Here is a 26,115-nt window from a genome sequence, read left to right on the forward strand (position 1 = left end):
TACAGAGGATAAATGGGAGAAATATTTGGCCTTAAAACTGGAAAAACTTAGAAATCACAAGTTATTTTCTCACTCTTCTACTTATGCAGGTATTGTGTTTACTAAGAAGAACATGTACTTTTCATGTGCTTCAAATAAAGTATGTGTATAATCCTAATTAAAACAAGAGAGTTACAGCATGAAGCCACATTAATTGCTTGAAATAAACTCTAAGAGTAAAAACTGTTTTTCTGGTGGTGACGCTGCCCTGGTGTGTGAACTTGGGTAACTCATTTATCTGTCCTTTAATTTTTGGTTCCCCAGCCACAAAATGACTATGACAAGACTTCTCAAATTTGTGAGGTGTTTGTCTTAGAGAATATTTATAAACCCATAAAGGTCCCTAGATGATAAATGCTACAGAAAACGAAGGATTATTATTAATGGTGCCCACTCGGAATGATGCTTGTATCTTAGTGATAACTTTATCCCTAAAATCACTACAAGAAGATTTAAAAGCTTACAGAAAATGCTGAAATGAGGCAAATTTTCTCTCATCTCTATAGAGCAGCAGCACGAAGAGCTCTAGCACACATCTGTCATCTGGAGGTCAAGCAGGTCTTCCACGATTCCAGGAAATCAGTTCCAAAGACTGTATATTGTCAGTTGCTTGTACACTGGAGGCCATACAGGCAGCAGATTAAACTGTATGAGAAAACTGTAGCAGGCTCTAGACTGCATGTAATGGAGACCCTCAATGACCTTTCCGAAGACTTGGGAAACATGCACTGAAATTACCAATGGGTCTTTTTGTAGCACCAAAACTGCATACTGAACTTCTCTTACTCATCAGACAGGGTCATTCACAACTGAGCTATTTCTGAAGAGGAAGAACAAACCAGAAAATGTAATCACCATCTTTTCTTCTTGCAGAAAACGTACAAGAATATCAGAGCTGCATTATCTGTATGACAAGAAAAAAAGAAAAAAAGAAAAAAAAGAACTCGGTAGCTCTGAAGGCCGCAGTCTCTAGCAACATTTAATGGGGCTACTGCTCCTGAATCTTTAATCCCAATACCCAAAATACTGGCCAAAAGGATTGCTGATGCAAAAGGCTGATTCAGACAAGTAACAGTTTCAGTTTTGTTGTTTTATTCAGACTCTGTTAACCACCCCCTGGTTTTTAGGCTTCATTTTTTCTAGAGTAGACCCTGACAGTTCAAAGTGATAATGTGACTCTTTCAGTGCTGCTGACTTGGGGGTTCATGGTATAATGTGGAACTCTCCTCTGTTTTGGAGTGTGGTTGTGCTTCTTTGAATAGCTCCTTTACATTCACTATGACACCTAAACATGACTTTTTCCTTTGCTAAAAGATCATATGGAATCATATCCCAAGCTGGCCATAACTTATCGAGTTTTGTGTTTAGTTCCAAAGCAGCTTTTAGGGCATCAGACTAAGCGAGTTCTTGGTCTGACAGCAAGGCTCTGTAAGGCACATGATCAGAGAGGGAAGCAGTGAACAGGAACTGCCCTTACCATTCCCATGTTTTGTTGACTCTGCCACAGACTTCCTATATGATCTTGACCAAGTTTTTAAATCCATTTCCCAACTCCCTGTGTGCTATTCTGGGGTAATAATTCCCCATGTCAGGAGCAGCTGAGTATAAATTTATTGCTAAATGTCTTTTATGCTAAGATTTCTAAGTAATATAGTCTTTCAAAGAAAATTATCTTTCTGCTAAAGGAGCAATTGCTCTACTGATTATAAACTAACCTTGTTTATATTTTTAACTTTCCTTTATCAGAGATCTTGTTCTGATACATATTTATGTTGTACCTTATGCTTTCATTTACATATCAGTATTTTTCTGCCACTTAGATATTTTTACAAACATCTTGATCAGCTATAGCACTTTTGGTGCTAGGCACTGTAGAATTAAACCACTTATGTTCTGGGGAGGAAAGCTGGGGAAAAAGGTACGGAGGAGCAATCCCTGCACACACACAAAAAGGAAATCTATGGGATAAATGACTGAAGAATGGAATGAAAGGCATATGAATATAAAGAGCAGACTTTCAAAGACTGTCTTAGCCACAGGCCTTTTCATGTCAAATATCTGTTGCATCCAAGCTGTAAAAAGCAAAGCAGGAATTTCTAGGATCGATTTTCATCCCTTTGACTCATCTCTTTCCTTTGCCCATTTGCTCTAGTAAGACAGGTCCAGAGTGTGCAACAGGAAACCAAGCAAAAACAATACAAGAAAAACGCATTTTAATTTTAGCCACACAGCTGCTTCTGGGTTCTTTAAATACACTCCTCTCTAAGTGCTTCCATACACCAAGATATACAAGCGCTCTAGACAGGCTGAGGCTCAACTGCAAACTCATTCCACAACTAATCTCTGTCTGGCATTGTTACAGCGATCAAACCAAGTTGGTCAAATGCCCAGTTGGGGCAAACTGGGTTCTTGTCCAAGGGCTCTTTGTTATGTGGCTTGAAATGATGAGCTACAGTCTCCAAGTTCTTTGGGCAGGGACAAGTTTTTAGATAGGGATTAAAAACAGCCTCTTTTTTTCCTTATTCTCTCTCTCTGCACATTAATACACAGCATAAGAAACCAAAAATATCCTTTGAAGGCATGCCTGTGAGTAACACTGTGCCCTAGTATAATGTGACAGGTGACCTATTCTCCTTGTGTCGGGCTGCATGTAGCCTTGCTGTCTGGAAAACTATCTGGGGAATTTAAGGACTACCAGGAGAAAAATGGGAAATCTAAAAGCTCAGTCACATACTCAGTTCTTCATCTTGTGTTGTTTTTTCCCTTTGGCTTTTGAAGGTGAAACATAAACCACTTCTGAATTCCAGAGGTTTTTTACTGCCATCATGTGGAGAATGTCCTTAAAAAAATGAAAAACTGTCTTCCCTGATTGGATATGATTTTTCCTGCCCCTGGTAAAACTGAAAGAATCTAATTTAGTCTTACATCTACACAGGGCTAGTCCTAGAGCCACAAATGCCATAACATCTGTTAAATATTCTACCATCCTTAGCACACTTTGCTTTTGCCCTACTGAAGCAGTTTATGTGTTGGCATAGCAGAGCTAGACAAGAGTGTGACAGCCTGGGTATGCTTGTAATTTCTGATATTCCATTACAGGTTTCTTTCTTGGGTCTTCAGGAACATACAAGCATTTAATATCAATGCTATTTCTTTCCATGCAGCAACGCTACAAAGGACAACAATATTACAGTAGGGTATCACAAATCCAATTACAAAAAATATCTTGGGATCAGAAATAAAAATTTTCAAGCATTCCTATTCCCATTACGCAATCCTCCATTTTATCTGACCACCATAACAATCGCACTTGAGAAATTTGATAAAAACATTAAAACTGTTCCAGAAGGTTGGAAATTTAGAGGACTATATTCCAAGATTTCAAAAGTTTTGACCAAAACCAATGACTATATTTCAATTTAAAAAAAAAGGCAACATGGATCACCACCACATTTTATTTCTATTTTATTTCTACTTCGCTTATTTTTAGTTTTGTAGTGCACTGATTAACATTGTATTTACTAATAAACAACACAATTTTTCAGTGAGCTTTTCAGCAGTATTGACAAATTTTCCTTAAAGGTTTCCCTTTTGTTAAATCAATATAATCTGGAAGACAATTACCATCAGAACATTTCATAGAAACTCCATTATTTTCCCAAAGACATGCAAACAAGTGGCCCCATTTTCAAGAGTGGTGAGCCTCCAGTAGCTCCTCATGAATTCAGCACAACAGAAAGCAGACTTGCATGTAGATTAGGAATCCAATTGCCATCTTCTGTCCATTCTGCTATATCACTTGAAATAAAAACTGGTTTTTAATTTCTTCGTGACCAGAGGTTGCAAAAAGTAATTATGGACCTCAACAAGGCCCATAAATGACTCTGGAGCAAAAGCACGTTCTAATTAATACTGACATACTCTTATACAACAAGACTTCTTCAGAAGAGCTGCTGTACTCAACAAGTTTCAAAAATTGCTCTGAAGATTTGTGAGGTATTACCACCAGGGCACTGCCTTTTTCTAGTGTCATAAAAACCTGTTCAGATTTGGCTATACTATACACAGCCCAATGTAAAAATCAGCACTTAGCAGCTTTTCCTTAATCTGCTCCTATAAGCCCTCACAATTCCCATAGCATTGGACACAAACTGTTCAGTTTTTCGCTGTGATACTCAGTGTAGATTTCTAAGTTATAGATAATATAAATCCTGCTACTATTCCCTACAATAGGGGAACATACTTTGCCCTACAAATCAAGAGCCAGTTCTGTATTTGTCTTTTAAATCATTCTAGCAATTCTGAACATTTCACAAACATATTGTTAAGCTAAGCCTCAGACACTACTAAGAGAAGCCCCCCACACCAGATTAATTCAGCCATCTAACATAACAAGCCTACAGGGAAAGCAACTGAGTCACAGTGGCATCTAAGATTCTCGGAAAGCCTACATCCAGTCTACATCTTTGGCTCATCTATCCATACTGTGAGGCACAGCACATGCCTGTATCAATGTTACTGCATCATATGATCTCTCTAATGACTAGTCTGTAGGAAATGTAATCCTTCTATGTGTAACTAATATGGTTGGTCTTTAATCCTCCATAGCACAGGTCTGTACTGAAGGTTCAAGATTCAAGTTCTCTTCTGCATGAAGTACATTTGTGATCCTTGCATATTAAGTTACAAATTCTTGCCTTTTCATTTGCGTGTAAAAATTATGAAAATAACAGGCCAAAATCCTTATCCAAATAATATTCTCAAATACAGCCATGTCAAACATAGTTCCTAAAAGTTAGGAAAATACAGATTTGAGACCACCAATGCATCTTTAATTCTGCTACATTATGCATTTATGCTTCAGGATATCCTTAATTACCTACTGACATCTTAGGGTTTTTCCACCAAACCTGTCATTCAGTTGACTAGCTAAATGGTATTGGGAATAAATCATGTAGAGAACTAGGCTGTTGTTCGTAGTACCCATACCTCATATTTGTTGCCCTTGGTATATAAATAACAGAATCACAAAATATTCTGAGTTGGAAGGGACCCTCAAGGATCATCAAAGTCCAACTCCTGGTACTGTACAAGACAATCCCAAGAATCACACCATGTGCCTAAACAAATAACATTGTTTTGAAGTTATTGTAATTTTATCTAAATTAGATTCATCCTGAAAGAAAAGTCCACAGGCAGTCCTTGATTGGACCAAGTTTGTCCTTCCCTATATTCTGTAATCCAAAGAGACGCACGACACCCAGTGGTTATTAGAAATAACGCAGGTATACAGAAGCCATGTAGAATGTGAAGACGCTTATCACAGTCCTCAGGTTCATAAAATTAGGATGAAACTAGAAAAATGAAGATACTGGACAAGTTACAATCCATAGTAAAGAGTCAGTAGAGACGGTCTTAACAGATTCAACACTCATGACACAAAAAAACTCCCAAAGCCACCACCACCATACAAACAAATAATTTTTGAACTCCAGGAAAACATGACATCTAGCCTACTTTGAAGCAAACAGTAGCTCTTGCATGACGACAGTGTAAATCCTGTAGATTTCTCCATCAGAAAATAACACTATCATGAGGAGATTTCCCAGAGAGTATTGCATTAAGTAAAGCTATCCTTCTATCCTTCTATACTGTAGCTTCCCACACACTGGAGACTATACTGAAGACAGAGAAGGTGGCTGTGCTGGGGAAGTGAGAGAATACAACAGGGCTTGCTGCCGTCCAGAATACTCTGGACTGCTGCAATGCTCTGATGCTGCAAGAGTTAAAAACAGGCACTGGGTTTGCTCTTTTGCACAGCTTCCCCAAATCCTCAGTTGGCCCAAAAGTCTAGGAGCTTGCAAAGGAGGTATTACAACTGCCTTTGTTCTCCTCAAACATAAAACAGTACAGAAGAGTGTAAAGAGCATCAGAATTGCTTTATTATTGATATGCCATCTCTGCTAATCATTTGTTATTTTTAAATTAACATCATTCTGCCTTCTCTAAAATTGGATACATTTATGGTAAAGATGAAGTCGCAGACAGATATAAGAATATGAAAGATGTGTACTTTGAAAAGGATACATACCTAGATAAAGTTGAAATGTAGAAGAAAAAAGAGCTATTGCAAAAATACAGAGAAAAATCTTGTTAAGTCAACAGCTGAGTGAAATTCAATGACCTGCTTTGATATTTATTAAATAAGATATTAATTATTAAAAAAACTCACATGTGGAATGTCTTTTCAAACAGGTTTGAAGCTGTAATATTGTTTTAATGTCCAACTACACAGCTAACACAAATATAAAAGGAAACACCTTTGAGTGCCACTCTGCTGAAAGGTGAAGCAAACACTTTATTCGCATGAATTCATTCTTTTGTTGAAACCAATGAAAACTTGGAGGCATTATTTGAAAAATATTCTTCTATTTACGTATTAAAATTACAGAAGTGAATGATAGAAGGAGCAAAGATACCTGTATTAAAACATCATAAATATTAGACTTTGGTTCAGTGAAGCAAGATGAATAAAGCTATTTATTTGTAGACTAACTTAATACAATTTAGTACCTGTTAAATTGTATTTTGTCTGTGGTACCAAAACAAATCAGTAAGTATATGAAGAAAAAAGATTGAGTACATAGCATTTCCAGTTCTGACAATGTAATATGAAACCACATTATTCTGACCTGGCTATGCTTTACTTTCAAAGTTTGCCAAACATTTCTTTCTACTCCTGTGTTAGGACAAAAGATTCTTTGTCCTGTAGGCATTTATGAAGTCCATGCATCAACACTTTTATTAACTGTTCAGTAAGCACACAAGACCTATTATTTAACCACCTATTGGATAAATACTTGCCTTTGTCCCTCTTAAGACATAAAAGATGATTTCTGCATCTTCTTCTGAAAGAAGAGATTCAACACCTTTTTTTAATAAAAGTGTTGAAACACCTGAACTGAATAAACATGCAGTCATACTTCACTCATATTCTTTTCACACTTTTCCTGTTGTATGGCCAGAATAAACAGGGAAGTGAACAAAAAGTTAATACTTATTTGTCAAAACACTCACCTTTAGGATAAACAAATAAACCACTGTACAACATAAGGAGAAAGCAAAACATCCTGTTGCCACTGACAGTAGTCACTGAACTCACACAGCAAATAAGATCTTGGATCAGTGAAGAATCAAATGAGAGGAAAAGGAAGAGAAGGGGTAATGACAGAAATATTATTAAAACCACCAAAAAAGGCATATTTTGGAGCAGGAAGAATTCAGATGATAATGCTCAATATAAACCCAAGGTTTAATTCAACTGAAGTCAAGGAGAATTCAGGTGATAAGATTTAATTTATTTAGAAAACAGATTTACCTTGGCTATCTAAGAAAACTCCTCTATTAAACAGACAGTATTTTGGTTCTCCTACCTGCTGTCCCTTGAATGAAAGCCTGGTATCACACATTCCAAGTCTGTTCCAAATCACCTGAACTGAACTGCAGGTGGTCTGTCCCAAACATAGGCTGCTTGCTCTCTGATGAGCTGTTTTCAGTGAGCACCCACACATACTCCATATCCTGAGAAATCTGTGGAGATCGGTAAGGGTTGTGTCTGGGTATAAGGCAAACAGGACCATGCCTGAGTAAATATGATGATACAACAGCATTCTTAACATGCTATTCCTCAGAACCCAAACCTCCTGAACAGTAAGGGATCCAAATCCAGAGTCCAGATATCACATATCCCATGCCACAGTTTAGATGTAAGTCAGACCCAACTCTGGCATTTAAATACTCAAAAATACATCCTAAAAATATGTGTCACTAGCATTCTCTCACAGCATTTCAGATTGGTAGGACTGGAATCCATCAGTGTCATATTTTCAAAGTGACAATGTCATTTCATGTAATCGCAGATATTTTTGTTTTGCATTTGACAGGTTATGAGACTACGTGGAGATTAAAGGTCCTTCTGTTTTTCACTCAGGAATTTATTAGGTCTTGTTGATCTTTTTAATCAGCATGTTTCAGGTTCTTTAACAAGATCATTATAACAATGAAAGTATTTCTTTCATCCATTTCTGTTCAGGGAATTCATTGTGTCTTTGCTTAGCCCTTCCACACAGCCTTTTCAGTTTTCTCTAATGAATGGCTTTCATGTCCGAATGCAAAGTATTCTGACAGATTTCTGGGTGCTGGTAGCATTTATGGAGTTCTCAGAACAGGAATAGCTACTCTAGTTATATTCATTGAACTAGAGGATTTACTTCCTCCTATTTATTTGCCCTTGTTTTATATGCATGGTAACAAAATCCACATATTTCACTACCTCATATTTAGCAACCACATAAACCCTTTGCTCATGACAGGAAGAAGTGATTCTTCCCCTGTACGCAGCACTGGTGAGGCCACACCTCAAGCTCTGTGTCCATTTCTGGGCCTCTCAATTCAAGAAAGACATTGAGGTGCTAGAGTGTGTTCAGAGACAGGCAACGAACCTGGTGAAGGGTCTGGAGCACAAGTCCTATGAGGAGCAGCTGAGGGAGCTGGGGTTCTTTAACCTGGAGGAGGCTCAGGGGAGACCTTATCACTCTCTACAACTACCTGAAAGGAGGTTGTAGCCAGGTGGGGGTTGGTCTCTTCTCACAGGGAACCAGTGACAGGATGAGAGGAGATAGCCTTATGCTGTGCCAGGGGAGGTTTAGGTTGGACATTAGAAGAAATTTTTTCACAGAAAGGGTGACTAGATATTGGAATGGGCTGCCCAAGGAGGTTGTGGAGTCACCGTCGCTGAAGATGTTGAAGGAAAGACTGCACAGGGCACTTATTGCCATGGTCTAACTGACAGGGTGGTGTTCGGTCATAGGTTGGACTCAATGATCTCAGAACCTAATTGATTCTATGATGACTCCTTTTGCCATGTTTCCCCTCTTTGAGACGAGTGTAAAGCTTCTGGACCTCTTTGATGCTGCTTTTCTCATATTTTCAGTGGCTGTTAGCGTTTCATCTCGCATTCATGGAATTCTAAACTTCTGCGTCAAGATCAATCGTACTCATCTGCACAGCATTCGGGAAGTCCCGCATCATCCCAAACTGCAGGCTCAGATGGCGCTGCCCGGTCCCCTCACAGCTCCAGTACAGGAAACGACCACCAACAAACCCTGGCACATTGGCCCCGTTGTGCGCATGCGCGCCCCTTCCGCGGCGGCTCGTCCGGGCGGGGCGTGCCCGGGGCGGATGCGGCGCATGCGCGGCGCGGCGGAGCTGTGGCGACCCCGCGCCCAGGTGAGGGGCGGCCTCGGGGTCCAGGGGCCGTGTTGATGCGCCTCGCCGTGTGGCGGGGCGGCGGCCCGCGTCTGGCAGTCCCGTGGTTCGGCCCGCCTGCGCGGACTCTCCTCACGCCGTAGGGCTCCGGGGCTCCCCGCGGCCCGGGCCTGGCGTGTGGGCGGAGGGGCGGTCGGGTGGGCTCAGCGCGGGGCCGGCCCTGGGCGGCGGCGAGGCGCCTGGTACTTCAGGCGGTGCGCGGCGGAGCTTCCTCCCGCCAGGCCGGGGGGCGGCTCTGGTCCGGGCACGGGCAGGAGGGGTCGTACGCCCGCGTTTCGGGAGAGCGGAGCTTCTGGTTTGTTTATTTTGGGTTGTGGTTTTGTTGTTTTGGTTTGTTCCATAAGAGAAAAAGATATGGTAGCCCTTCCCAAAGCTTCCCTTCGTGCAAAGCTGGCAGATGAGGTGTTCTTACTTTACTTATTTCTATCCTTCTGTTTCTAGTTTTGGTTTGGGGTATTTTGAAAAGGACTAAGTAGTGAGAACGTGGATCGAGGACTTAAAGCACGTCTTCCATTCCAGGGATGGCATCTAGGTTGCTCTTACGTAATCGTGTTTGCTCCATACCTGTTAGCAGGCAGGCAGGTAGGTGTGACTGAAAACTGAAAGTAAAACCTATGCAAGTAGCTACTTGAGGAAAATCTCTTCTGCTGGCCATTATTCCATCGTTCTTGTAGTTATATAGACAGTCATCTTACCATTTGAGAATTCATTACTGTAGCTGCCGAGGCTCGAGATTTTGGAGCACAGTTCTAACAACCAGTTGGCAGGACCTTAAGAAGAAACTTGCATTTCAGGGTAAATTGTTCCAGAATGTCTGCTGCAATGTCATTTGAAGCAGCTTGCACTGGCTACTGCTGCTGCTGGACTGCTAGCCTGACTATGATTGCAGACTCCTGAGTTCCTGTTTTTATAATTTAAATACAAAGCTTTAACATGAGACATAACTTCAAATGGTTACTTTATAGGAAAATAATTTCTACAAATAATATTAGAAGTAATTTCTGCACTTCGTTATGTCAGTTTCCTGTTAGCCAAACTCTCAGTTACCTTCTTTCAGAGAAGCTGAAACTTTGTCTTATTAGAAGCTGCCTACTCTCAGGAAGCAGCTGAAGGTTGTGACAAGTATGTAGTATGGGAGGCCATAATGTTACTACATTATTCTGATTTTCAAAGCTTTTAGTTTCAGCCTTTCATTCTGGGTGCAGGAAGAGGAGGGCATTTCTAAGGCCATGTCTCCCCTAGGAGTGCACTGCAGGTATGTTATGCGTCGCACTTTTAGCAGTATGGATTTCTTTAGCCCCCAGCATGTTCACTGATAACTTATTTAAGTTTCCTTTCTCTGATGACTTACTTTACTCTTGTGAGTGAATCAGACTGTTAACAAAACCACAGTTTTCCAGATTTAGCTGTATTTGTTGTATGGGCTTCACTCAGCACATCTGTCTTGTTTTGGGATTCACTCCTTGGGACATCACAGTTTTTGTGAGATAAATATGACCTGAGTAATTATAATTCTTGATATAAATCTTGTTTATGAATAGCTTTTAGTTTTCAGTTTGTTTTGCATTTTGGGACTGAAGAGACATGTCTAATACATCAGTTTTCGATATGTGTTTCATTCTTTCAGTATTTTGAGGTATTTCTTGAAGTCTCTAGTGAGCTCACTGGCAGAATAAAAGGACGTGCAACTGTCCTACTTGACTCAGAGGGACATTGTTTTAGTTGCAGATAACAACCATACACTTTGCATCTGCTGTTTTATCTTGGTTACCCATGTTGCTGAACTTCATAGATTTAGGCATTACCTTTTTAGCAGATATAGAAATGACGTTCCTATTTCCCAAGTTTTGTGTGTGCAGTAAGGAATTTTTACCTTGTCCAACAGAATTCATAATGGAGTTAGAAATTACTGATACATTGTGCTCTCCAGGTGAATCTACTCTAGACTTTACTCAGAAATTTTCAGTATGAAATGGTCCTGTTTCAGGTAATTGAGTAAGACTGGCTGCCCTGTACTCTGCCTTGCTTAGCCCCTGAAGAAAGGAGCTGAATAAGATGGGGGGGGTGAATAAGATGGGTGCATTCTGCCCCTTCAGCTGCATCCATGTCTTCAGTACTTCTAAAATACCTTTGATTAGTTGATGGCATTCAGTAAAGATTTCTTTAAAAATTAAAATACATGTACCATATTTTTATTTCAGTTAGTTTATTCCTTCCTATGCCTTTGTTATTTTGGCATCTTTGGCCTATCCTAAAGGATTCAAAGCCATGCCTACTATGATATTGTTCTTTTGTAGTTGATGCAGGGACTGAAAGATTGGCTCATGGAAACTTTCCTGAAACTTGAAAAATCATCTGAAGGCAGGTGTAAAACTTAAGTTCAGAAGAGTCCACGAAGTGTCAGTTGACGCAAAGAATTATTGCCTATCTTTTCTACTCTGTAATGTGTTATTAAACATGCATAGTTTAGAGAGTTTTGCAGGGAATAAACTTGTTTTATTGGCAATTTTATTTTCTACTCTAAATGTGTGATAAGCATGGCAAATGGGAGGCAGAGAGTTTAATAGAATTCTACAGATGGCTCTACAGATACAGCAAACCTTTCATAAGCTGATTTCCTTATTGAGAAACATGGCCACCGTTGTTGTCTTATACTAATGGAGCTTTCTTTAGATTCAGAGAAACTCTGTCTTTGTTTTTAATTGTTTTTGTAGTTCCTCGATGGAAAAGGCATTAAAAACTGCCCTTGGCACTATGGAAGCACTGAGGCAAAACGGTCATCTCCTGAGACCCTTGAGGAACTACTGGGCAAAGTGATGGAAATGAAGAGCTTCAACCATCGCCTCAGCATGGCGGCAGCTGAATCTGACAAAGACTCTGGATATTCAGGTTTAGAAAACCACTGTGTTAACTTTTTTGTGTGTTATCTTGCTCAGGCTTTGCTTTTATTGGTGATGTTTGATAAATTTGACTAACCCCTTTCAGTTTGTGTCTCATTACCATGGAGGGCTTTTCTATGCAAGATAGGTTTCATCTGCAATCATCCTACCACCAAAGTCTTTTGGAGTGGAACTTTATCTAGTTATAAAGTTTATCCTGTGAATTTGAATGGCATGGGAATTTAAAATGTGACTAGTAAAAAAATTAATAGAAGAATCTCAGACTAGAAAGTCTAGAAGTGGGAATGGCAAAATTACTTTTTGTTCTTTGCAGTGATGAAGGAACTGTTGGATTATGCTGCCTAATGTCTCTTATGGGCTGACCAGAATGTCAGTAGAGCCTGATAAACCAGAGAGTAATTGTTATAACATCAGTAAAATGTAGACACAGTGTGCCATTTTAATAGTCAACAAAACTGCAAAGATGACCTTTAAAGGAGAGAAAAAAAAAAGCTTTTGTGAGAGATATCTCCTGTACTGGGTTTTTAGATAGAAAATTTCAAGACACAAAATGCCTGCAGCACAAACTATGGATGTGGCAATGCTGGCGTTCTTTCCTGTACCAGTTTTTTAGAGCAACCTTCATGATAGTGTGCAGTCCCTTGGAGACTGAATACAAAAGAACAAAAAGTCGTAGATTTTTTGGGGAGAAGATGTGTCTGTGAGAACTGACCTGAAATATGAAGCCTTTTATTAAAGGCTATTTGACAGCTCTCACAGCAACTCTAATTCTGTTGATATTACAGATCTAAACTTTATTGTTCTTTGTGACTTGGTTGAAAGGAAGCAGAACCGAAAGATAGTAGTAAGCATGTTGCATGGGAAACAACTAACAACTGAATTCTACATCTGGCAGATGGAAGTTCAGAGTGCCCAAGTGCTATGGAGCAGACGGACTCTGAGGATGTGCTGAATACGTTGTGTTGGAATGCAGAGGATGGACCTTGGCAATGCCCGAGGACCACAAGCAGCTCCTTTCCTGCACTTTCTCCTATGGTCGTAATGAAAAATGTGTTAGTTAAGCAGGTAGGGAAGAAATAATATATTGAAAAATATTCCATGTTCTTAATGTTTTTTTTTTAAATACTTTTCCTTTCAAAAAGATTTTGCATTGTTGCAGTCTGGAAAGTAACTGGTAACTTAAGTTCTGATGTAACAGTCTGCTCTTTTGAGGGTCAGGCTAGAATCACTAAGATGGAAAAAAAAAGTGAGATGGAGAAGCTCTGCTATATCTACTAAACCTCTTTGTCTTAAAGGAATCCTCCCAAAATACATCTTTAACAATGTTATGTAAATAGCACCAAAGATTAAACAGAAATGGGTGATTTGCTTTTGAAAACTGCTGTTATCTTTTTCATTCAATAAAGATGGTGAAGTAGGATGATGGGTTTGTTTCCTTGTTCTTAGGTCCTATAAGGGCTTCATATGCAATGGGAAACACTAATCCAGGATGTTATAAATGTAAAAATTAAATCCTTATCTGAAGTTAGCTGTGATACTTGTAGTTTAGTAGTTGTTTCCCTTAATTGCATGTGATGGCTCACGTTGCAACAATTATATTCCCTATTTATGTTCTCCAGTATTTTGTAATGTGTAGTTCCTCCAGCACATCTGTGAGACCCCTAACTTTTACATTTTAATAGAAGATACAGGAACTCCAAGTATTGTCCTGTTATTAGACCTCTTGCTCTGTACACACTCATTTTTGAAACAGACCAAAAGTTCTTTTTTTTTAATTAATTAGAATACTTCTGAGAATACAATGAGAAGGGGAAAAAGTAATATGGATCCTGATTCTTTTTTTGCTGAATCTGTTATGACAGCAAGCAAGACCTATTAAACACTGTGTATCATTGTGATACACAATACATAGAAATATGGGTTTCTGTTAGTATTTAGCAGATCATGCCTTTGTAGGGGAGATGTTTTTGTTCTCTGAGCATTGTGCCTTATTTTGACAAGAAACAATTTTAATATTTAGTCATGTTCCTAGATGTGTGGACAAAATACTATGTTAACAAATTCTTAAGTTAGTTACAGTAGGGAATAGGCCAAGCTTCACTAAAGGTTGATAGGCTTTGGCCCAGAGCTCAAAAATTAAACACTGATTGCACTGGTAGTCTAATGTTAAGGTCCAGGTTGTGTTGTGAACAGTTAGCAGAAGCAGCTAATAATAAGTAGCTTTATATATATATAAAAAAAACCCCAACCACATATATATATAAAAAAAAAACCTGGTAGTGTAGCAAAGACAGAATTTGGCAAGGAAGTGTTGGAGGTAGATAAAATTAACACTTGGTTCTCTCGAGCAGTGTGTCATAACATCTAAGGCTAATTATGTATGGTTAAGGACAATAATGTTAAATTGAAAAATGTTTACTACAATAATCAAAAGCAACAAGTCTAGGTCAGAATAATAATGAAGTGTCTTTTTCTCTTTTTTCATTATACCTGGTGATCTCAGATAGTCATGTTGGCCGTCTTTTTAATATGGTCTTTTCAGCACTGCACTCAGTTGGGCGCGCTGGACCAAAAAAAAAAAAAAAAGGCAGCATCCAGTTACTGCTCTTTATTTGTTCCAGTTTCAATTTCAATCAGCATCATCCTTCTGTCTTGGAACCGCTGTGATCCTGCACAGTGATGGTTACCTGCTGTTACCTGCTGGCCCAATTTCAGAATATAAACAGCTAACAACAACGTTACTAAAAAAAAAAAATAAAAATCAAGCAGGGATCAATTCTCGAAAACACAGTGCTACTTGTGTCAAGGTTTCTGTCAGTCAGTCTTGTAAAAGTCCTTAATAAATAGGAAGGCTTTTTAGACAGGATGTTATCTTCCATAGCTTTCATTAAAAAAACCCCAACAAAACCCACAACAATTTGCAGAATTAGTAAAATAAATTTGTCCTCCTCTACTGAAAATGAGATTTTGAGTAGGAGAACAAGAGCAGAGTGCAATATGAGAAGGAAAAGGAGAATAAAGTAGATAAGAGATAGGAAGAAACCCAAGATAAAGAGTTACCACAGCTCTTTTGGCCTCAATGATTCCGGGGCTCTGCTGTGCTGGGTGCTGTGCAGTTGTGCAGGACATGGCGACTTCTGACTGCAAACCCTTGCTCCTTAAGGCTACATGTTCTGTCCTGTGTATGTATAGCCACAGTATTTATATGCTTCCTTACTCCTAACATCTCCGCATACTTCTCTTTTGTCCGTCCTGTTTTCTCTGTTATGGTAGTAATATTTAATTAAGGATACAGTAGCTCTGTATCCCTATTCCGTAAGGATCTTGCTCACTGAACTGAAGAAACATTGTGTCAGAGTAGGTAATTGAATGTTATCTCCAAGTCTCAGTGTTGTAACCAGTGGATAGTATCTGGTTTTTGTAAGTTCAGATCATTAATTGGGGAAATGGGCTTTGTCAAAGCATATAAGCATTTAAAATTTATGAGACTGGCGGAAAGGATATGGATTTCAGATGACTCAGTATAGTACTAAAAATAATAAAATGTATTTGTGGTAGCTAAAAATTGTTCCTTCAGCAAGCATGCCAGTTGTGTTCCAGGTTGTAAAGAACTGAAAAAGCAGCTGACAATATATTATATTAGTATAATTGTAGTGGTGATGACTATTAAGAAGACCATTTGATATCTTTGGAGAAAAGCAGGCATGTTTTTGGCCAGAGGATCTCATGAAGATCTGTAGTAATGTGTTGGAGGAAAAAGAGGTAATATCTTGTAAAAATGGATGTATACCCCTATATTCCAGAATATGGCTTGTGGGAGGGAGTAAAAACGTGGGCATTTTTCTTGAAATATAATGCTTTTAAGGTTTATTGGAGTGCACTGTTTCACCAGAGGTATGAAGTTAAACTCCTCTGGGCTTACAGCAGGCTTTTTTGCTTGCATTGGTTGATATTCAGCATTTTTTTTTCTACTTCATGTTTTTAAATTTATTGAAATTGTGTATTGTGCTTAACATTGCAAGACTTACTGAACAGCTATTGTCTATTTTAAGTAACCATTTCAAAGGCTTGCTATAAGAACAGAATCAACAAGATTTGAGTTGCTACCTTTCAACAGAGGGAGTCTGAATTGTTCCTAAAATGTCTGTGCAGTCTTTCCTTGACACTTTATATATTTCATAACTACATAGCTTAATTATTTTTCAACTTTTCTGTGCACTTGTTCTTTGACTCCAAGTCTGCATTGAACTTTTACATGAACACTGTACCATTTAAACATACAGTGTAATTCTTCTTTAGGAAAAAATGTATAAATTAAGATTGAATTGTTTTTAAATATATCTACTGTTGCATAGTAAAAGCATTATGGATTACAACTTTGAATCCAGTGTTATGCCCTGTTGTCAGAGAAGGAAAAGGATGAGTTTGATGGAAAACTGTTCAGAACACAATAATTGGACAGTATATATCAAATATGGAGAAATGTCATAGTCTACCTGTTTCATTTAAGACTTTTTTGATCCTCTTTTACAATGCTTTTGTAAGATTTCTGTTTTTTCCCTGCTTCACTTCTCAGGGGAGTTCATCACAGCTCCAGTCTTGGACTGTGCAGCCATCCTTTGAAGTGATTCCAGCTCAGCCACAGCTAGTGTTTCTTCGTCCATCAATCCCACCTCCCATTAATCCTCACCCTGTTGGGAAAAAGAGAAGTGACTCCGCTAATTATTTGCCCATCCTGAATTCTTATCCCAAAATAGCACCACAACCCTGCAAAAGAGATCACTCCTTTGATCTAGAAGAATGTCAGGAAACCACTTGCCATAAGCGACTCTGCACGGAAGCACCCAAGATGGAGACTTCTGTATTGATGAGCACAGGCTTGCCTACTAGTCCTTTTGCCCACCTACCAGTTAGCTTTAAGACCCCTCAGGATTCTAACCAGCAAAGTTCTTCAGCTCTGGTGACAAGTGGAAAACTGTCAGCTCTTTCTGGTTTTCATCATGTTTCCAGTGACACTCAGAAAGTGCCAGGTTTGACTCCCCTTCTGCCTTTCGGAACTCTGCAGGCAGCAAAGTGCACCCTTCATGAGAGTGAGGGTGCATCACAGACTACTATGCAGTCTGCAGTGTGGAGCCCTCCACTGATACCAGAAGAGATTTGCACTACCCCTGAGCTGCTCTTGCAACAACAAAGCAAATGCAGACGCTTTCAGAATACACTTGTTGTGCTACGCAGGTCGGGATTGCTGGAGATCACTTTAAAGACCAAGGAGCTCATTCATCAGAACCAGGTGACTCAGGCTGAGCTGGACCGGCTGAAGCACCAAACACAACTTTTCATAGAGGCAATAAAGAACAATGCTCCACAGTCATGGGCAGAGCTAGAAGCCTCTCTAACAGGGTCTGACAAAGCTGATAGCAACCTCGAAGACCCCACATATCCCAACATGTAGTAAAAAGGTGCATAGCTGTTGGTCAACTTATTTCTGTGCCTCCTTTTTCCTGTCTCAAACTTTTACTTGAGCATTTTTTGAGTCCAAGACTTGCAAAGTCACGTTGCCATTAACAATTTGTCTTAAGAGCCAGCTGTGGGACTGGAATAGTATGGTGGGTTCTTGACAGAATGGGTACTTAGTACTGCAGTGTGACTTGAACTCCATGCTAACCCTGTATAATTCCTTGGACTCGAGAAGCGTGGATGTGCTCTGCTGGCATGTTCCCATTCTTGCAGTGAAAAGACAGTCATTTGCAGTATTCTGCAAGCATCTTCCTATTCCCATCTTCAGATAGTCAGTTCTGAGAGTGCAGCAGCAGAACAGGCCCCACTGTTGGGCCATCATCAATTCCAAGTAGGCAAAGGGGGTTGGTATGAGGAGAGGAAACAATGTTGATGGGGTGGTATCTTCAGGTTGTTGCTGTCTTTTCTGGTAGCAGAGAGTCTTGCTTTGGGGTTTTAATTCATTTGAATTAGTGGAAATCTGGTTGTGGTGAAGAGGCATTCTGTATTCATTGCAGTCTTTGGTAAAGTGATGAGTGTCTTAGGACCCAAGTGAAATGGCATGTTTTGATGAGTATACTTTAGATTTTGATCTGTGCGGTTGGAGTGAATAAAAATCACAAGGCTTGCACTGGAAGTGTTTGTTCCAAAGCCATGTACATTAATGGTAAGAAGTGTAAAAGGATGGTGGCTTTGCATTTTCTCAGTAGCTGACAGATTAAATATTGATATTAACGGCTGCAGTGATATGAAAAAAAAAGGACAAGGAAGATATTCATTCACCAGGATTAATTTGACAAGACTAATTGCATATTACTTGATATGTATATCTTTAAAAACCCCATTTTTTTCTGCAAAATCAGGTTTCTAAGTATAAAAAAAGAGAGGTGAAATGAGAGGAGCATAATGGCCTGTGTGAAGTCCTTCTCCCATCCCCTTCCATCTCTTTTTTTTATTTAGAGCAATCAGGTGCATGTAGTAGGGGTGGGGATGTGTCAGCTTGGATAAACTCTCTAAAAATTTTATCTACCTAAGCTTGAACTTCAAAAAACCCAACAAACTCCAAAACATTTTTTCCTCCGCATAGATTTGTATCCTTCCTAGCCTGCTTGAGATATAGCTAACGCTACTGTGTGCGTACGATATTTCCCTAAGATATCTTGCTAGTGGAGATCCACAGTAGTCATGTTAGAAAAGCTGTTTTACAGATATTTATTTCTTTTCAGTTTATGTATACACTTTACTATGTCACTCCCTCCAGTCTGAAGGGTTTTTTCCAGAGCGGTCTGTGTAGAAAACTGAGAATGGCTTTGTCTAAGAACATTAAAGAATCTGTATCATCTATGATATATTCCTTTCTGTGTGACAATAGTTTCAGTTTGCCATCTAGGTGACTGGGTATTTTGAGGCGTTGATTACTTCTGTGATCTGTTTCAGATTCTTAAAAAAGAAACTTGAAACTACAGTGGATGTCTTGCTAATTTGTGAGTAGACCTTAACACATAGAGGCATCAGAAAATGATAATATTGCAGAGGACTGTAGAGAATGCTTTTGTAGTCTTCCTCAAATAGGTGCATTAGAGAAATTGTAAGGGACTTCTCTCTCGTAGGGGATTTCACCCTTTTTACACTGATGAAAAGAAATGCTGTACATGTCTAACAAAGAGGAAGCACATGAGTCTTATTTGTACTAGCCATGGGCACAGAGAGAAATATTGTGGTAGGGTTTGCCCTAGTGGAGCTGGGCAAATGTGGAAATTGATTAAAAGTGTTCATAGACTGTTCTGTCATGTATTTTTTTAAATATATCTGCTATGGTTGTGATACTAGGATGTCTCATAAATCACAGCCCAGCAATACCAAAACTCAGCCAGCAAACCCAGAAAGCAGCATAGTGCAGTGTAACAATGTAGGACATGTCTGATCTAGACGCAGTCTATCAGTTGTGATATCTGCACCAAATGACATTTGGCAGGATAGATGTGATGGTGCCTTTAGGCCATTTATGAAAGAAGATGAGCTTGTTTCTTCTGAGCTTCTTACAAGGAGAGGAGGCAGTTCCATTGATCAGATACATCTAGCAGACCTAGAGATGTGAGGTATGAGAAAGAGCATAGGATATTTTTCCTACTTTTCCTCAAGTTCTTATTCTACCTATTAAATGGAGAGGAGAATTTGAAGTTCAGAATATGTATTTTTAGGAAATGACTGTCCTAGAAAAAAGGTGATGGGTTCAGGCTATGTACAGATAAAAGGAAGTCAGAAAAAATGAAGTCCAATCTTAGCTATTTGAGAGATAAGGAAAAATGAGTCTATCGATGACCTCTTCTCCATCCTATTTCCACTGCTCTGATGGAGTTAAAAGGAATTAAAAACTTCTCTTGCAGGGTAATGCCATCTGACTTAGGGAGACTTCAGCTGGTGGAAATCTCTCATAATCTTCGTAGTACCACATGCATTTTTTCCCCTGACAGCACTGAGGGTGGGCTGAGGTGGGTGTGCTTACAGCTAATGGGCCTTTCAGCTGGTGTAATTTGTATAAATATATATTCAATAAATCTGTGAATAAAGTCCAGCAGCTGGTTAGAAATCTCCTACTGGGCATCAGTCCAGAGTTAAATACTATTTTCTGAACTAGAAAAATCCACTCTGGAACTCTTATGTGTAAATCTGGAGTCCCTTAGGAACCATATCCCTAGATAATGACAAATCTTGACGCAACATCTATTAAAAAAAAAAAAAGGATGTTGAAGACCCCTGGTGATAAATATATGATCAGGTACCATTCTGTTCAGATTCTCTTAACTGCCTTTATTCCTGAAACCCCTCCTAAAGCTTTAAAAAATAAGGACTTTCCTTTCTTGGCTGCATTGTAATAAAATAGCTTAGCTTGGAAATGCATTGAGAAAATTAGTTGACTACATCAGGACCGCAATAGGTCTTGATTCTGGCCAGAATCTAGAAGTGGTACAGTAGATCTGAACAGAGACATTAGCCTCTGATTGGAAAGCTGTAAGCAATTTTTTTGCAAACAGATTTTTTTTTGATCTTCATATTAACAGGTTAGCTGAAGACAGCTATCCCAGTCTATAGAGTCAGTTGAGTGGCCTGCTGTGTCTTCAGTTGTTGCTGACAACTAGCAGGCGAGGTAGCTTGATGGGTCAGGCAGACTGCTGTTTTTCTATTATGTTTTAATAAATGTTGGTATTTTTGATTACTTTTGCTATGTCTTTTTGAAATTCTACTGTTCTTGTTGGAATGTAAATATTTTCCGTACTTTCAAAGTCCATTGCTAGCTCTGAATACAATAGCCTAAGAACTCTGTTATAGAACATGACCTTTTAGCTAAAACTTTACAGAAAAAGACTGTGAAATATGAATGAAATAAAATATTTACTTGAAAAGTTTGTGGGCTATTTTATTGCTGTTAAACTGCAAAGTCCTTGGTTCCAAAGCCTGCTTTAAATACAGCTCCACAACAGCATGTTGCCCATGTGGGAAAGTGCAGATCCAAAAGTGATACTATGATGTATCTTGCTGAAGAGAGTCACGTGAGCTTTAAAAGTATGTATGAATTAAAGGGTATCTGGGAGGAGCATGCGTAGAAGTGGACTGTATAGAACTCTAAAAATATATTGTCGTGGGTGACCATTGCCATAGATCTGTCATGAACAACCTGAAAGGATTTTTCCATCTCTGAACTGTTATCTCTGTGATGACTGTACATTATGCTCACCGTCTGTGCAGGGTAAACTCCTACGCCGCATCTTAATTCTGTCAGCTGGGTATGCAGAAGTTCTAAATTGCGAAGTATGAATCTTGGCTACTAAAAGAATTACTTGAGTGAAAAATTTTACACTCTCTCTTGGAAAACATTCTCCAGCTAAATCTGTATACCAGCTTTTCACTAAAACACATTTCTTCAAAATGTGGCTGTCTTTATATGGTCTTTCCTTTGTTCAAAGATGACTCTCAAGGTGAGAACTTGGCAGTCACACCCAAAAGATCCAGCAGCCTTGTGGCATGAGATCTTGTCCTAAGGTACAAGAGATTCTGGTTAAAGCTTTTACTTGGCACTAGACAAGGCATTAACTTGAATCTCATTTCTTTACATCCAAAAAGGAGTGCCATCAGTTGAAGTAATTTAATTTCCTGAGACTGGAAACTCAGTGTTTGCAAATTTTGTATTTATAAAAGATATGAGTTACAATTCAAGCAGAAAGTTTGCAGACATCTGTCTCTTCTGACTGCCTTTTCGTTTATGTCGTAAAGTCTTGTCTGCAGCATGTCAACCTGTTCACCTTTATTTCACTGAGGCAAAAAAGGTGAACTGCTTCTTTCAGGTGCATTGCACCCCTCTTGTTTTTCTTTCTCATGACACAAACAGTCTGAAAGGAGCAGTACCCTTGCAGGCTTGGGCTGAGCAATCTGCTGGCTTGCAGAATTTCTGGCATTTGCTACATTGAACATAGCATGCTGTTACTGCTTTCATTTTCATAACTTCTGGTACAGAAATGTGGGGCCTCTATCAAGACAATTTTACACTTGGGTGGTACTTAGGTGGTGCTTTTTTAAGGCTACGGTGTAATGTAGCCATATAGCCCCAGCTGTATTGCATGGTCCAACATGTCCAAAATGATCATACCCGCTTCCCTTCCCTTTTTAAATCTACCTCCTTTGAGATATGTCCATGAGACAAATTTAACAGTTCCAGTGTAATCTGATTCAGAAGGCAGAAGGAAATGCCATGTGTTCAGTCTGCTCTCTTGCAGAGAGCAGTTTCCAAGACTTCCTCAAATTCTTGTTTGAACTACAGCTGTTTTTAGAAGAAGCATCCTGCATTGATCTGAAAGCTCCTAAGATTGAGTCCACCCAAATTGTTCAAAATGTAATTACTTACTGTTAAAAACATGCCTCTTATACTGAGCCTGAATTTGTCATCTTTCAGTATTAAGCTGTCAGATCTTTTGCCTACTAAACTGAAGTGCGTGCTGTGACGTTGCTGTTTTCGCTGTAGGCATTTACAAACTGAACAAGTAATTTTTCAGCTTTCTTTTTTAAAGAAAGTAAATAAACTCTCAAATCTTTTGAATCCTTTATTCATCTGTGATACTCTTTGGATCCTTTAAAATAATTTAAATACATTTTTAATTGGAACACTAATAGCAAAACAGGATTGCTAAAAGAATTGTACAGTTTCAACCCTCCCTGCTGTTGCTCTACCTCATTTTTGTAGCAATCTTGGCCATGACATCAGATAGGAAGTCTAAATAATCCCTGGGCCTGTTGCTTCTGTGATTGGTGAACACCTGTCCTGTAAGTATGTTTCCACATTCCTTTGAATGTAGTTTGCAGCTAGAAAACAAAGCAAACTGGTTTTAGTAAGTGTCCAGTCATATTCATTTAATTTTCTCTGCTTCTCTTCTTTGAAACTTTGTCACGGTTAGATTTTTGTTTCTTTTGTATTTCAGTTATTGAAAACAATATTAAATAATGTTACAGTCAAGAACCAATTTTATACCATTTTTAAAATAAGAGTAGAAGATAGTGCTTAATAGATCTCTGTATACAATTCAGAAACTGTAGTTGCAATATATCTCACACAAGCCAGTTAATTTTGTATAATTATGCCTTCAGTTTGCCATGTGGCACACTGTTAAATGCCCATTAGTAGTATAAATACTATGTGTGTTGGCTTTGTCTTCAACCAATTTCTAATTCTAGTTGATCAGCATAAGGAGTCAGTTTTAGTTGACAAGCTCTATTTCTTATAAGCTTCAATAATTTCAATTACTTTTGCTTTCTATGCCCTAGAGTAATCAAAAACTATGTGTTTTTTCATTAGATCAGTCTGCCTACCCATTGGAAATTTGATGCTGTATTAGTTCTTCCCACACCTCAGTCCTATGAAATCTTTCCTAGTGGTGTGAAATTCATTGAAATAGTATTGATGGTCCAGAGAACTTCTTGATTAGCTCCATTAAATTTTCAGTCACAACTTATTCAGACTTGCTGAATTTAAAATGTTTAATAACCATTGTTTAAAATGTTCTGAATTACTTTTTGAAGTGGAAAACAAACTACTGTCATGATCGGAGAGGAATAATATGTCTGGCTTTTTTCTAATTGCTCAACAGAAATTTTTGTGAAATGCTTTGCCACTGTGCAGCAGCAATATAATGTCTTATCTTGAACTGGAGCGCTGCCAGCATAGATTTCTTCTGCATCTTGTACATAGTAAGAAATGGAGGAAATGGACTTTCCAGGGCCAAAAGGGGAGTTTCATCAACTTCTTAATTGTTTTTGTCATGTTCTTATTGTGATTAAATTAATTGAGTTAGTTTAATGGAACTGGAATGCTTATTACCATGCCCAGTTATGCAGTCTTACTTTTTTTCCGTAGCAGTAGCAATGATGTTTTTTAGGCCGCATACATTTACCAGGACTAAAAATCCCGATAACAGACAGAAAACCAGTCCTTACTGTCTTTTAATAGATAGGATTGCTTGAAAAATTGATGTGTTTTCAATGGAAAACTCAGGTGTTTTTATTGGAATTGAAAATGTATTTCGGCTGAAAGTTTAAGTGTTTTCGAGTGTTAGTCATAGCATTCCTTTTTTGGCAAATCTCAAGCAGTATGGAAATAGTCTGTGTTGTGGGAAAGGAGGAAGATGTTATTTCTGTTTAACCTCATCCTCTTCACCTGGATTGCTTTGGGTTGCCTGTACAACAAACAGGACCCCAACTTCAATGAGTGGATCCACCAGCTCATGCTGAAGCAGCAGAAGCCCACATGAACAGCCAAAACTGCTTAGTTGTCTGCAATGGCACAAGACATCGCTATGCCAGATAGGCCTTGTTCTACATGTGCCAGAGGCAGAGTTCAGTGTGAGGAGGACTGTTTTGTGAAATGAGTGGTGTTTAGTGTGGGAAGTGTGAAATATGAAAGTTGTTTTACCCAGGGTGAATGTTAACAATGCCTATTGTTTTGTGTCTGGCTAAGTGTTGTCTCCCATGCAAATAATAACACTATACACGTCCAAACATGCTTGGAAGTCAGAATAGGATAGTCCCTATCAAAGTGAAATTGGTTCTTACTGGTTAAGAATTTATCACTGACCATGCTTGAAGCACACTTACATGGTAATGCTTTCGGAGAACATTCTGAAAGTAGGTTGTTGAGATCAATTGTGTGATAAATGGCCAGAAAGTATTCCAAAACATTTGATTGCAAACTGATTGTGCAAGGACGAAAGTCTGAGCTTGACGATAATCCTTTTATAGTGAAACACCTCCAGATGTATAATAGGAGATGCAGCCAGCCCAAACTGAGACAGAGCAGAGCAGGTAACTGCACTGACGGTCTGTTGCTGTAGTGCTCGTGGTCTGCAGTAGCAGCATTTGGGTAGAGACTGTTAAGAGACTGTACTTAAGAGAGGCAATGTCATTCGGAGTGAGATGTTGATGCACAGCTAAACCAAGGGCCCTGACTAGCTTCTGGCAGTTAAAAATCCAGCTGGGCAGTCATGGCCAAAGCCAAAGGGTCTATTTCTTTGAAAAGCTGAGATGGCAAGGTCAAACTTGCCTGCACATTAAAACTGTTGCGCCATTCATTTTTTTCTGCAGCCAAACTTAAAATAGTGATGTTAGATGAAACAGAATGCACTACTTCTGCCCGATCCTGGAGCCAGCAAAATTATGGGAAGGATTGTTGAGTTGCTAAAGCTTGCTTTTTTTTCAGATTCCAGTGCTTCTCCAGCACCTAAACACTTACCAGCCTGAGGCACTGCAGCCATCTGATGTGAAAGGGGTTAGTTTATCAGTGAGCTTTGTTGGGTGAGTGAAAGAAGATGAATGCAAATAAAATAAAAATCCTGAATTCCTAGGGGCAAGATTACTCCCTGATACCCCTTTTCCTGTTTATGCCATTATAACATCTGTTTATCCACAGATGAACACCTTAGAGGACTGCTTCATCTCACTGTTCTGGGAGTTGACTCAGTAACAACCAAGCACTCAGAAGCCATGCAGAGATTCATTATTACTTCTTAAAATATGACAGTCACAATAACAGCCCACTGCCTGCATCTCACATTAGCATCAGGAAAGGAGGAAAACACCCCATTGTTCTCCACAGCATAACTTATCTTTGGGCATGCTTTTGTAATTCCTTTATCACACCCTATTCTGATCCACGATCGGTCCTTAGCACGTCATTTTTCAGTAAATGGGCTACTGCATCCATTTTAGGTCCTTTCAAAATATAAATGTGACTAAAAATAAGTCTCTATTTGCCTGAAATTGTTTCAGTTTGGGATGAGAACAGATATCGCAGCAGTCAATTCTTCTTGGA

At 39.0% G+C, this 26,115-nt stretch overlaps 1 protein-coding gene across 4 annotated transcripts; it reads left to right on the forward strand.

Moving 5' to 3' along the window:
- The first annotated feature begins 9,275 nt into the window (after positions 1-9,275).
- CIPC (CLOCK interacting pacemaker) lies at positions 9,276-19,191 on the forward strand. Of its 4 annotated transcripts, XM_027672327.1 has the most exons (5): positions 9,556-9,661; positions 10,547-10,621; positions 12,081-12,255; positions 13,162-13,331; positions 16,843-19,191. In XM_027672327.1, exons 3-5 carry the CDS (start codon positions 12,183-12,185, stop codon positions 17,716-17,718), a joined length of 1,119 nt encoding a protein of 372 aa, XP_027528128.1. In that variant the 5' UTR covers positions 9,556-9,661; positions 10,547-10,621; positions 12,081-12,182; the 3' UTR covers positions 17,719-19,191. The 4 variants fall into 4 exon arrangements, with proteins under 4 accessions (XP_027528098.1, XP_027528118.1, XP_027528128.1 ...); XM_027672297.1 differs by lacking the exons at positions 9,556-9,661; positions 10,547-10,621 and adding an exon at positions 9,276-9,327; XM_027672317.1 differs by lacking the exon at positions 10,547-10,621 and having other exon boundaries at positions 9,533-9,661.
- The last annotated feature ends 6,924 nt before the right edge of the window (positions 19,192-26,115 follow it).

This window comes from Neopelma chrysocephalum, unplaced genomic scaffold (assembly GCF_003984885.1).
Source record: "Neopelma chrysocephalum unplaced genomic scaffold, ASM398488v2 Primary Assembly neopelma1_24, whole genome shotgun sequence".
Taxonomy (NCBI): domain Eukaryota; kingdom Metazoa; phylum Chordata; class Aves; order Passeriformes; family Pipridae; genus Neopelma; species Neopelma chrysocephalum.

Excerpts from the sequence above, each read along its gene's own strand:
- CIPC (XM_027672297.1), top strand. The coding sequence starts at position 9,280 with ATGCGGCGCATGCGCGGCGCGGCGGAGCTGTGGCGACCCCGCGCCCAG. Across the intron at positions 9,328-12,080 it reads TGTGGCGACCCCGCGCCCAG|TTCCTCGATGGAAAAGGCAT; the intron begins GTGAGGGGCGGC and ends TTGTTTTTGTAG. Across the intron at positions 12,256-13,161 it reads CAAAGACTCTGGATATTCAG|ATGGAAGTTCAGAGTGCCCA; the intron begins GTTTAGAAAACC and ends TACATCTGGCAG.